The 12,359-nt window shown below is 47.9% G+C and overlaps 1 protein-coding gene across 1 annotated transcript in view; it reads left to right on the top strand.

The window, feature by feature from the left end:
* The first annotated feature begins 804 nt into the window (after positions 1–804).
* The window catches only part of LOC119391060 (uncharacterized), a 42,865-nt gene continuing 31,310 nt past the window's right edge, over positions 805–12,359 (top strand). Inside the window, exons 1-2 of the mRNA XM_037658744.2 lie at positions 805–902; positions 4,070–4,092. Of these exons, the coding sequence (XP_037514672.1) occupies positions 863–902; positions 4,070–4,092 (63 nt within the window). The 5' untranslated portion in view covers positions 805–862. The remainder of the gene's footprint in view (positions 903–4,069; positions 4,093–12,359) is intronic.

Here is a 12,359-nt window from a genome sequence, read left to right on the forward strand (position 1 = left end):
GCGCCTCTTATAAAATGAGCGTCGTCATGCAAAATGAACTTATTCTTCCTGAATGTTCATGCATATTAAATGTTGTAACCAGCAATGGAGAGGCGTGACGTCCAAGAGCTAGTCTGGTACGTTGATTCCAGATTACCAGTGTCTTTCACTACCACGAGCTATCTTTTTAGCTATAAGGAGCCGATTTTAACTGCTCGGTAGAGTGTCTCTAGCCGTTAGAAGATGCCACGTGTATTTGACAACGTAATTTAACCTAATATTCGAGTAGGCTGCACGCTGCAGTAAAATTTCACAAGAATGCGCACCGTGCGTCTCGCGACACTTGGTGGAGAGCTTCGCACAATGGAGCGCCACGTTTCTTGATGAAATTTGCGCCAATGCAACTTTACAAGCTCTTCTTCAGCAAATCCACCGCTTGTTAGTTTTCCGAGTGTCATTGATCTACGGCTTCCTTGCAGGTGGAGGTCAGGCACGTGGCGACAGCTACTAAGCCGGACGTGTGTCCACATAAGCGCCGTTTGCAATCGGGCATCCGTCATGCACGCCGGCCCAGGAAACCCCTCTGCACGAGCAGATATTACAAAGGAGTGTGCAGCGGTTTCCCAAGGCGCACCGACATCCGCGTGCATAGAGTGATATTCACAGTGAAAAATGGTGGCAGCGGTTTCACTCGATGCGTGCAACATGCCCGCTCGCATCGGATGTCGTTGCCGAGGTGGGCGTGTTGCGTTTGAAGCGGACTGACAGAGATTGTTCGGGGCATAAATAGGGGCGAACTCCTGCGCCTTGGACCATCGTGCGTGTCGCCCGCTTTCTACCACCTTCGTGTTTCCGTGCTAAGTCGACAGAAGAATCATCGAAGATGTGCCGCCTTTCTCTTATACTCTTGGTTGTCATTGTCGGTGAGTGTTTAACGCGATCGGTTAGCAGTCGTTTTCTAGGACGCATGAGCTGAGGCGAAAAAAGTTTAACTAAAGGAACTATTTGATTTTTGAGCGTTGTAATAGTAAGGTATGAGTGAGAAGTCTGCGGGTAAAATATCGCCTGGCATTGATTTGAAGAGGTCGCTAAAGTGCTAAGTAACTTCCTTGATTGACTTTTACGATGCACGTCTCGGCACGACTTTACTGTTGCGATTTCTAACCATTAGCCAACCACTCACCGATGGCAGGGGAATCGCATAGTGCTCTCGTAGCAAATTTCATATGGGCCATTCCACGCCAAACGTCCCAGCCATTTTGGCGACCATCTCAAATGTACTCGAAAAAAATCTTCATTTCTTGCATTGAAAACAAGAAATTGCTAGAATATTTAGGAGATTAAAACAATTTCGGTCACGTGAGAGCATCCCGAACTTCTCAGAATGTCGTCTGAGTGTTGTTCGTCAGAAAAATTATTCTGAGAGTATCGTTTCTTGTTTCAATACCAAACTTAGTTTAGATACTATGCAAAGGTGTTTGTGCAAGATGTCCGATGCTTCACAAGATTACTGCAATTTTTCTGCCATATACGCCTCCAGAAAATTTGCCAAAATGTTCTACGTTTGCACTTTTTTTCCTTATGATATTGCGCTATGTGTGAATATATGAGTAATGAATACTTACTCTAGAGAAAGTATATTTTGCGCTAAAATATATTTTCAGACCACTGTCTTTCTAACTTTTACTGGGAAAAAATGACATATTCGAGAAAATCGTCAGTTTGGTCTACGTTGAGGCGCAGTTTACACCACGTGGTGCTCTAATTAAAAATCAGCTTTATACCTTAATCGAAACCAAATAAAAAGTTCTTGTGTGGCAAGTTTTATCATTACAATTTTCGTTTTAAGGGAGAAAATGATTTTTTGAACTTCTGCGTTGACGGCAATAGGAAAGTTGAACGAGGAAGCTGCCGTGTGACCAAATGGGAAGATAGCCGTCCATTCGGAACTTCAAAAACTTACGGACTACACCAGCATGCGCTCGTATCGTCCGTAAATGTTTGTGGTCGACCGTACCTAAGAAATCAGAGTAACCCCCCCCCCCCCTCTCTCGCCTAACACCTCGTCTTACTGCGTTCTGACTCAAAGGACTTCAGTTGGCAGGGAACAGTGGGGGCGCAGCGGTGACATTCCGCCCTCTTCGCACTTCGCAGCGACCTCCCCCCACCCTCCTAATGGAGCACACGGCGCATGTGTATGTGAGGAATACCAAGACGCCGCTTCCCAGAGTCATGCAGCTAATGTAAATAGTAAAATGTAGTCTCTCACGCGTGAAGGATCACGGGTAGTCCTGGGTTGGAGCGAATTCGTGTGTTACGTAAAGTATTTCTCACGCTCGCGATTCTTCATATCGAACACTTGTAGAGGCAGCGGTAAAGGCGTTATTGTTAATTATGCCTGCATAGCTTCTTGTCAATAGCATTATGTGAAGAGGTATTATTCAATATCGAAACAGGGCTTGCTGGGAATAATATAAAGGGCAAATACACAACTGATGTTGTACAAAATATTCTTTACAAATATCCATAAACACATGCAGGTCGAAAAGCAATTGTTCCAGTTGGTCATCCAAGAGTGGAAACAAAAGCCCCCCGCGAAAAGCGAAGCTTACACGATTCGTAAGAAAGCAGAAGGATGCAAATAGGCGTTCAACCGAGAACACACCGTGACCGAGAAACAACTGCACGCGATTTTGCGTTTAGGTAGGGCCACGAAAGCAAGACTAGACAAACACTAGACGCACACCTCTTGCTTTTTGTCCCCTTAGTTGTGTGCAAAAGCTCTACGGCAATAGAATGTTGACAATGTTCCCAGCCAAGTGTACCGCACCCTACTCCAAATGATCCGCTTGCTAAGTCAATAATAACATATTTACGAACGCTACTTGAGACATCGAAGCTCGTTTCAGCAGTAAAAGGTTGCAAATTCTCACGCACTAACACACTTCACTATGTCGTACGACTCACATCCGGGCATTATTTTTACCCTGAGCCGCGCCTGTCCTGTCGTTTCGTTCAAAGTGTCTTGTGTTGCGCCGCGTAGGTACATTTTGAGAAGAGCAACTTTCTCGCAGCCTTTCCCTAAGGCAGGGAATGATGCTCTTGCGAGACATTATCTGCCTTGATAATTTTGCGAAAACTCATTTTGTTAAACGAGCTTAAGCAAAAATGGAAACGTTGACCCAAGCAGGTCGTTAGCCATCGCAACCTGCCATGGCTTTCTACGCTTCCTCGACACGTGCGGAGGAAGCCCAGACAGACACCTCGCGATGCATCATTTTGTCTTTTCTTGTAGCTTTAATCGTACGTCGTACCGTCATTCACTCAAGGAACCGTCGGAAATTCCCCAGCGCCCGACCACTCCGTCTGGCACCATCTGCGTGGTAGCATACACAACGTGCCATTAGCGCTTTACCATATTTTTTGTTTACTTGATACACAGATACGACAACGTCGTAATGAGAAATTTTATTTTGCTTTTTACGAGCGTGATGTTCAGCTCTTGTTTCGCCGTTTTGTATTTCGCGAAGTGACCGACACGCTGCCGCTGGAATTTTCGGGATATTGATGTGACCACGGAATGCTTTTCAAAGAAACGTGATAGCCGATTTACAAGGCTGTTTTCGTTTGACCGGTGCCTCAAGCGTCGTGTCTGGCACGTTCTCTCGTGTAGGTGTGGCGTTAGCGAATTCCTTTCATCCTGCCTTCGCAAGGTGCCAAGTACACCGAGGAGCACGCACTATCTGCTGAGCGCTGAGCGACGTCAGACGTCATCTAGTCCAGCGGAAATTCGCTATTTATGTGCGCGAGCCTACATACATGTCTGTGGCGTAAGCGGTACGGTTCACCGAAGGAGTATGTTGACAAGATAATTACCGACCTTCCGAAGATCATTATGATGAGGACGGGATCAATATTTACCTACACGTTTTTTTTTCTCATACGCTTACTTTAATATCTCAGCGTGTGCTTAAAACATTTGCAGATACATAATACTCCTACTTTGGTGGTTTATATGTTTCGTGTGTGTGAACTTGAAACCGCATTTATCTTGGTTCACCTCTGACGCGCTTTTTTTTCTTCTTTACAGCCGCTGTGGTGGTCAGCGCCGATGTAAGTCCAACGTAGTTTTTATCGTAATAGAAATTACTTTAACATACAAAACGGATTTCCGGCGGCCTCCCAAGCGCACTCACCACGATGTTTAATATGTACCGAAGCACATGCATGCTGTTTCAATATGCATAGGAGCGGCGTATACGAGGCAGATGCCGTAAAGCTGAAAGCGTGAAAAGCCGCAGACAAGTTCTTGTGCTTGTCGCTAAACTATTCCTCAGAATTCTGCGTATTTTAAGTGACAAAGTACTTATTGCACAACATTTTGATTCATGCACCTTCCCTTTACATTGAGGAATTTAGTCAAGCAACATAAAAGGACTCACAAGAACACCTCGGCAAAAAAAAAAAAAATGGAGCTTAGTCATACTCAATCAAGAAATATATTTTGCGCTTAGGGCTCCCTCGGACTGAGGAGACTCACCAAATTTTCCTTAACAGGATTCGCTCGGACTCAAGCTTACCAAAATATTACTCACCCGGACTCACTCAGACTTGGACTCACGGCTCGATCTGAGTGAGTTACTCGAGTCATTAGTGCGTTAGCGTACAGTAGCTTTTTCGACCACGGTTTCAAGGCTCTTTAACGCCAATATCTCGCATAATCGGTGCTCTACATGGCACCTCTTCATATCGTACCTATATATGCGAGTTCTCAGCGGCAGCAATCCAGCAAGGGAATTCTTATGAAAGACATGACTCACACGAGACATTTTTATTGCGAAAGCAATTATATGGACAGTCTCGGCTGGTTTTTGCCGCCGCTGTCGTGTACCGTGTATGTATAGGTATATATATATATATATATATATATATATATATATATATATATATATATATATATATATATATATATATATATATATATATATATATTCCATTCTTGTCCTTTTTCTACTACGGTCAAAACCACCGTGGCTCACACCCACCATCACAACGTCTTCTTTTTCGTCTTTCCCTTGGTGTCAACACAGTTGTTATCCAGATGCTACACTTTCCGCCCCCCCCGCCGCTGTCGGCTGAAGCACCGTGTGAAGAAAAGGTTGCGCACAAATCTCGTGGCACATAGAGCTTGTCCTTCAGCTCAGCAATAGCGCTAAGACGAAATGTCACTGGCCCTAACTGCTTATCGACCCTGTAGGGTCCGAAAAAGCGCGGCAAGAACTTTTGACAACGCTTTGGTACACGCTGTGTGCGTCGAACACGAGGTCCCCGACAAGAAACGGCGTAGATTGGCGCTGCTTTGTTAGTGGAGCTTGAGCTGCTTGGCTGTGTAGAATAGCTAGGCGTGCTCGGTGGCGTGCTTGCTGAAGGAGAGCGGTAGTATTCGATTCTGACCCGTCGGGCTCTGCATTGGACAGATCAATGCCGAGAAGTGACTCCTGAGGAAGCTTTGGTATTCTCCCGTATACAAGCTCGAAGGGGGTCTCTCTAGTAGTTTCTTGCCGTGACGTGATCAGAGCGAACGCAGCAGACGCCACGAAGTCGTCCCAGTCATCGTGCTCTGGGCTCACGTAGCAAGAAATAATGCCAGCCAGCGTTCTGTTGGTGCGTTGGACCAGTCCATTCGTTTGTGGGTGTTCTGGTGAGGCAGCAGCTTGGCGGATTCCGTACTGGTATAGCAATCTCTCAAAGGCTGGAGACATGAATGGCGTGCCGCGGTCCGTGATCAACATTCGTGGTGTGCCATGGCGGAACACTATGCGTTCGGTCACAAAAGAAATAACATGAGTCGCAGAGGAGTCAGGGACGGCTTGAACTTCGGTCCACTTCGTTAGGTAATCGGTTGCGACTATCAGAAACTTGTTGCCCCGCCGGGTGCGTGGTAGTGGCCCCAGATGATCAATGCCAATGACCTCAAAAGGGGCCTCCGGTGGCGGTATGCGTTGAAGAGGTACTTGTATGGGATGAGGTGGGGCTTTCCTGTGCTGGCATATGGAGCAAGAGGACACATATTGACGTGCGTCAGATGCCATGCCTCTCCACCAGAAACGTTGACGGAGTCTGTCCAGCGTTTTCGTTTGGCCAAGGTGACCAGCCGCAAAGGCGTCGTGGCACATAAAAAGCACGGACTGTCGTACACTTTGCGGCACGACAGGAAGCCAAGAAGAGGTTCTCGTGGTGCGATGACACGGAATACCATCCCGAAGAGCGTAAGCAGCTTTCAACTTTACTAAACGATGAATATTAGTCGGCAGTGCGCCAGACAGACGGCGAGTAATGTCCTCAACATTCTTGTCTGCATGTTGAGCTGCCCGAAGATCAAGAAATGCGAGAGCTGGCGCTGGGGAATCCTGAGGTGCGGCGTTTCGAGACACATTGCGTCCTGGTGTTGAGAGCCACTGCGATGGACGATTTTGAAAGAGTAGTCTTGCAGTTTGATCGCCCAACGTGCCAATTTCGCGCTGAGGTCTTTCTTCGCTTGAAGCCAGCGGAGAGCGCTATTGTCGGTAACAATGGTGAACGACTTGCCGTATACGTAGGGCCTGAATTTTTCCACCGCCCAAACTACCGCTAGGCACTCCAATTCAGACGCATGGTACCGACTTTCAGGCTCACTTAACCGTCGACTAGCAAAGGCGACGGGGCGTTCGTGGCCATCAGGATCGGCTTGCATTAAAACAGCTCCAAGTCCAAGACCGCTGGCGTCGGTATGGATGATTACGTGCGCGTCCTCCCGGTAGTGGGCTAGTGTGGGTGGCGACTGCAACGCGCTTTTAAGGTCGGCGAAGGGTGCTTCTTGCTCTTGACCCCAGTGCCATTTTGTACCCTTCTTGAGTAGTACATTCAGCGGGTTGCTGCGTACTGCGAAGCCAGGGATAAAGCGGGGGAAATAGGACGCAAATCCCAAGAAACTTTCGAGTTGCTTAGCCGTAGTCGGAGGCGGAATGGTGGCCAGTGCGCTTACTTTGGACGGGTCAGGGCTGAGGCCGCGAGCACTTACAACATGGTCCAAATACGTCACTTCGGAGAAGCCAAAATAACATTTAGAAGGCTTTATCCGGAGATTTGCCCTTTCGAGGGCACTCAATACGAGCTCAAGCCTTTTTTGGTGCTCCTCAAATGTTGGAGCGTAAACGATGATGTCATCTAAGTACACCAGGGCCATGCTCCACTTTAAGTGCCCAAGAACGCGATCCATTAGCCTCTGAAATGCGCGGGAGCATTGCAAAGGCCGAAAGGAAGGCGGTTAAATTGATATAAGCCATCAGGGGTTATGAAGGCACTTTTTTCTGCGTCTTCAGGATCTAGCTCTACTTGCCAGTATCCGGAGAGCAGGTCCAAGGTGGTGAAGAACTGCGCTCCGTGTAGTCGATCTAAAGCGTCGTCGAGACGAGGGAGGGGATAGACGTCGGGCTTTGTGACACTGTTCAATCGGCGGTAGTCCACACAAAATCGAGTTGTACCGTCTTTCTTTTTCACCAGGACCACAGGCGAGGACCATGGCCTTGACGAAGGAGAAATAACGCCCCGTTCGAGCATGTCTTCGACTTGGGCTTAGATTTCTGCTCGTTCTGACAAGGAAAGGCGACGTGGATTGTGGCGTATGGGTGGATGGGAGCCTGTATGAATCGTGTTTCGCAATACGTTTGTGCAACCAAGTTCTTTTTGCGTGACCGCGATGCAGCAGCGATATTTCTGCAGCAACAACTGTATGTCATGTTTTTGTGAAGTTGTTAAGTCCGGGCCGAAGTGGAAGTCGTCCCAGTTAAGTAGGCAGTTGTTGCTAGACGAATAATGCGCCGCTTGTACCGTGGCAAGGACAGTAGGTTGAGAACGGGTAGTGCACTCGCCGAGAACTGTACCGGTGTTCAGATGCAAATCATAATCGGATAAGTTCAGAACAAAGGTACTAAAATTACCTCGGGAGCATGAGACAACAGCCCGTGGTGTGGCAAACTCCAACGACGGCCGGGAGCACGATAAAGGTTCGATTAAGATGTCGCCATCAAAGTTGGTCTCGCCATCCAAGTGAACAGGGACCCAGACAGCGGATCCGACAGGTATGGTGACCGATGACGCTAAGGTGACCTGCCACGACGGGAGTGGTGCAGAGTCTGGTGTTGACATTTTCGTCTTGTGGCAGTCCATAAATGACACAGCCGGTGTCGTCCGTCGAGCCGACGGAAAGCTTCTTGGAACGTGGATTCGGTGCCACATAGGTGAAAAACGTTGTGTAGCAGAGGACGACTACTCGTAGCCCATGTAAGCAGCTCCCTCAAAATATCTGTAAATTCAACGCAGCGTTCGAGCAACCACTTGCGCCACCGGTGTGTGAGGGTCTCTGCAGGAATATTCGCTGTTGCCGGTATGACGCCAGCAGCGCTGCGGGAGGGGTTATTCAGTGCCACAATGTAGTCCTCACCCTTGAAATCCAACCGGAGTTCCATCGCAGAGCACCAGTTGCAGCCCAAGATCACTGGAGCGATCAGGTCGCGCACTACCACAAACGGTTGTCGTATCGTTTTTCCAAACGCTGAAATTACTGCACAGGTCTCACCGAGTGGTTGCACGACAGTTCCATCGGCAAGGAATAGCACTGAAGGACCGGGGCTTCTCTGGTCATCTAGCAATGCGCCAGGTGGGAGGAAATCTTCACGCAGAAAGGAAAGACTTGCGCCGGTGTCTACCAGAGCTTCAGAAGGAGAGCTCCGGTTACCCAGTTGCACTGTTACTTTTGGTCTGCCTGACCATGTTCCAAGAGAGAAGAGGTGCGTTTGATGGCTGAGGCTAGGTGCTTCCTGCGGCGATTGTAGAGACGAGCTTTCCGCCTGTGGAGCCTGTGAACTACAACGGGCGTAGCAGCCTACCTCAGGGCTCTTGTAACAGCACGAAGCAGGTGAAGTTCGTTGTAAGTGGCTCTTAGCACTGTTGTAGCACGGTGAACCTTGCTGAATTGGCGCGGAGAGGCCGCGCGAAGCTGGAACCGATGGCTCTAAAACCTGGGCTTCTAGAGCAAGCGCCAGTGCTGCCCGAAGGTTGGCTGGACGGCCGAGGCGCACGAAGGTCTGTGTACCACGGTCGGATATGGCATCGACGAACGTCTGGGTAGCAATAAGATCCAGCGTAGTTTCAGAACACCCTGCGAGCGCTTTGCGTGATAAACGTTCGACTGTATCAGCGAGGTCAGGGAGTGTGGCTTGCCCTTGACGCAGCGTTCTCAATTGCCCGATGTATAGTGATCGGAATGGGGCGTCCCCAAACCGAGCCTCGAGCGCACATACTAAGTCGTTGTATGTGGAACGGCCGACACGTGGAAAACAGTTCAGTAACTCTGCTGCCGTAGAACGAAGTTGAGCAACCAGGACGAGGAGTTTTTCTTCTGATGTCCAGCAATTAAAAGAGGCAACGGATTCAAACTGAATCCGAAAGGCTGCCCATGACGTGGTACCATCGTAGGTAGGCGGACGCAATGACATACGACCTGTACCTGAAAGGTGGTCCGCAGGCTGAGAAGGTGTATGTTCTGTGGGCGTCTGTTCAGCTGGTGGTGTAACTCGTGGAGCAGCAGTGGAAGGCGACTCGAGTGTAGCAACACGGGCAGCGAGGTCTGCGAGGAGGTTAGCCGTAGCGGAGAGCCGCTGTGTTACCATGGCCTCCACGGAGAGAAGGCGCGTGGCCAGCTGGTCTCCAAAGGCCTCATACGGATGGCTGAAGTCCGACATAGTTGCAGGGCTGTCTGCGGTGCGAAACGACAGGGGGCCGTTGTCGGTACAAGAGTTAGCCGTACGTTCGCAGTCATCGGGCTGTGAAGCGGGCGACCGTGGAGTCAAGTCTTGCGAGACTGGCTGGTTTCGGGGGAGCATGGGTGAGCACCGCTGCCACCAAATGTAACAAGACGTGCGAAGCAAGAGGTCTCACGTTTTAATGCAAACCTCAAGCATCGTTCCTGAACAAAGCCATTCTTGTCCTTTTTCTACTACGGTCAAAACCACCGTGGCTCACACCCACTATGCCAACGTCTTCTTTTTTGTCTTTCCCTTGGTGTCAACACAGTTGTTATCCAGATGCTACAATATATATATATATATATATATATATATATATATATATATATATATATATATATATATATATATATATATATATAATAGTCCCAAAGAAATGTAATTCGGAAAAATGCTTCCGAAGCGCGGTATCGAACCAGCGACCTCTCTTTCCGCAGGGCATGGCGCTAACCACTACGCCACAAAGCGCAGATCCTTGAGGTAGCTAACGGCGAGCGTTATATGCAAACCCTCGCTGGCAGGACTCAAGACGGCAAGCGCTCATAAGCGTTTCTTTATTACCAGCGAGATGGCGCGAGGAGCGCAACGGGCGCATTTAAAAGTCGTCGGCCAGCTCGCTCGCTTCTTCTAATATTTGTGCAGGGAGAACCTTGCCCTTCCGCTTTCTGCTCGCGTGGTAGTTGTTTAGATGTTCATTATACGGCCGCAGATGTTTTCGCAGCGTAGCAGCGCGTCCATCACGGGCCGCTTTTCTTGCTATCGCATTCATTGCTTCGCCCTTGCGGCAAAACTGTGACTTTTTTATCGAGAACTTCACGTGAAAGAGTTTGCGGGGGGAGGTCAAGGCAAGCCCCGCCCCTTTTCCGTAAATCCCGCCTCTGATAGATGAATACTGAGGAGGCGTATGAACGCAAGTGCTTTGAAATATGTGTGAGTAGACGTGAGTTTAAACGTGCGCCGACGTAAGGCTGATTGTAATGCTGAAGACGAGTAGATAGGACCATAGCTCGGCAAAAAAAAAGTGGAGCTCGTTGAGACTCACTCAAAAAATGCATTTTGCACTTAGGGCTTATTCGGATTCACCAAAATCGTCCTCAACCGGACTCACTCGGACTCACGACCCGGCCCGAGTCTGAGTGAGACGACTCATGAGTGAGTTTGCCGACGTATGTCTATAAGCGATGTAACCAGCACCAGTACCAAAACTATATGCGAACACTGTAGTTGCATCCGTCTGTTGATGTCACAGTCCTTCTACTGCACGCAAATAGATTTATGGGTTACAGATATTTCGTCGCGCCAACTTATCTAACACACGGGTGCAGTTAGAGCACAGTCTGCGCAGCTCAAGCGCAACGGTAAGCCTTGCCGTCGTTACAGCCTTTCGGGAGAAACTGCTAATTCCCTTCGTGATCGAAATTCGGGCAGTTAACCTACTTGTCACAGCTGCTAATGTTCCAAATCAACATGTGTGCGCTGACGATACATGTTAATGGAACTCTTTTTGTTTTCGATATTGCGTGCGTACCAAGACGCTTCCTTACTAACAGAAATTATTAGGTGTGTGCGAATAGTGAAATTTCCTCTCGAATCGAATTCGAATCGAATAGCGCCGAATAGTGACCAAAAATACCGAATATAGAATCGAATATTGAATACAGAAAATTTATTACAAATTGAAAGAAAGAACGAGGAAATGAAATTTGCTCATGTCCTCGAGCATATAACGCGGTGAATGACTGCTATCGAAATATTACAAATTGCCATGCAAAACTACAAAGTGTTCCACATGACCAGGCTTCAGGCGCTCTCGCCGCGATGTTACGGTGTTTCCGGCAGTTGAAAACATGCGCTCACTGGGCACCTCTATAGCAGGGATGGGAAGGTAGTGCAAAGCAATTTTGGCGATACCTGGACAAAGTGCGGCTCGATGCTCTCTCCAGCATTTTAAAGGACCATACTTTCATTGAATCAGCACCTAATTGAAGTATCTTAGAACCTCTTGACTCTAAGGTCCGAACTCAGTGTGCTGGTTATTTATTTTATTTTATTTTATTTTATTTTGACGTTAGCAGGTCGACAGTTTCCCAGTCTGTTCTCTGGCCTTCTTTGCTGTAACCATGACGTGCGGAAATGGTATAATCTGCTTTAAGGTAAACATGCGCTGGCTTTGAAACAGGATATCGGTGAAAGGTTTAACGAAATGCCTAATGTAGGCACATCAGCGTTAGTATTAGCCACCACCACCCTAACAAAGTTGCACCATTGGTCTTTGTCGTGTTTTAGATATTCGTCCTCTCAAACAATTCGAAAGTTTCAATACTCGCTATTCGAAAGTCGACTCCAATTATTCGATTAAGTATTATTCGATTCAAATTTCAAACTCGAATATTCGCACACCCCTGGAAATTACTAAACCAGTGTTTCGTAGCCCCCGTAAAAACCAATAACAGTAATTGGAAAAAGCTAGCAGATTTTTAGTAGTCACCCATTATAGTAGTGCTATTGGTGTCAGTAGATGTAATTATAATGTCA

The sequence above is a fragment of the Rhipicephalus sanguineus genome, chromosome 4 (genome assembly GCF_013339695.2).
Source record: "Rhipicephalus sanguineus isolate Rsan-2018 chromosome 4, BIME_Rsan_1.4, whole genome shotgun sequence".
NCBI classification, from domain to species: Eukaryota; Metazoa; Arthropoda; class Arachnida; order Ixodida; family Ixodidae; genus Rhipicephalus; species Rhipicephalus sanguineus.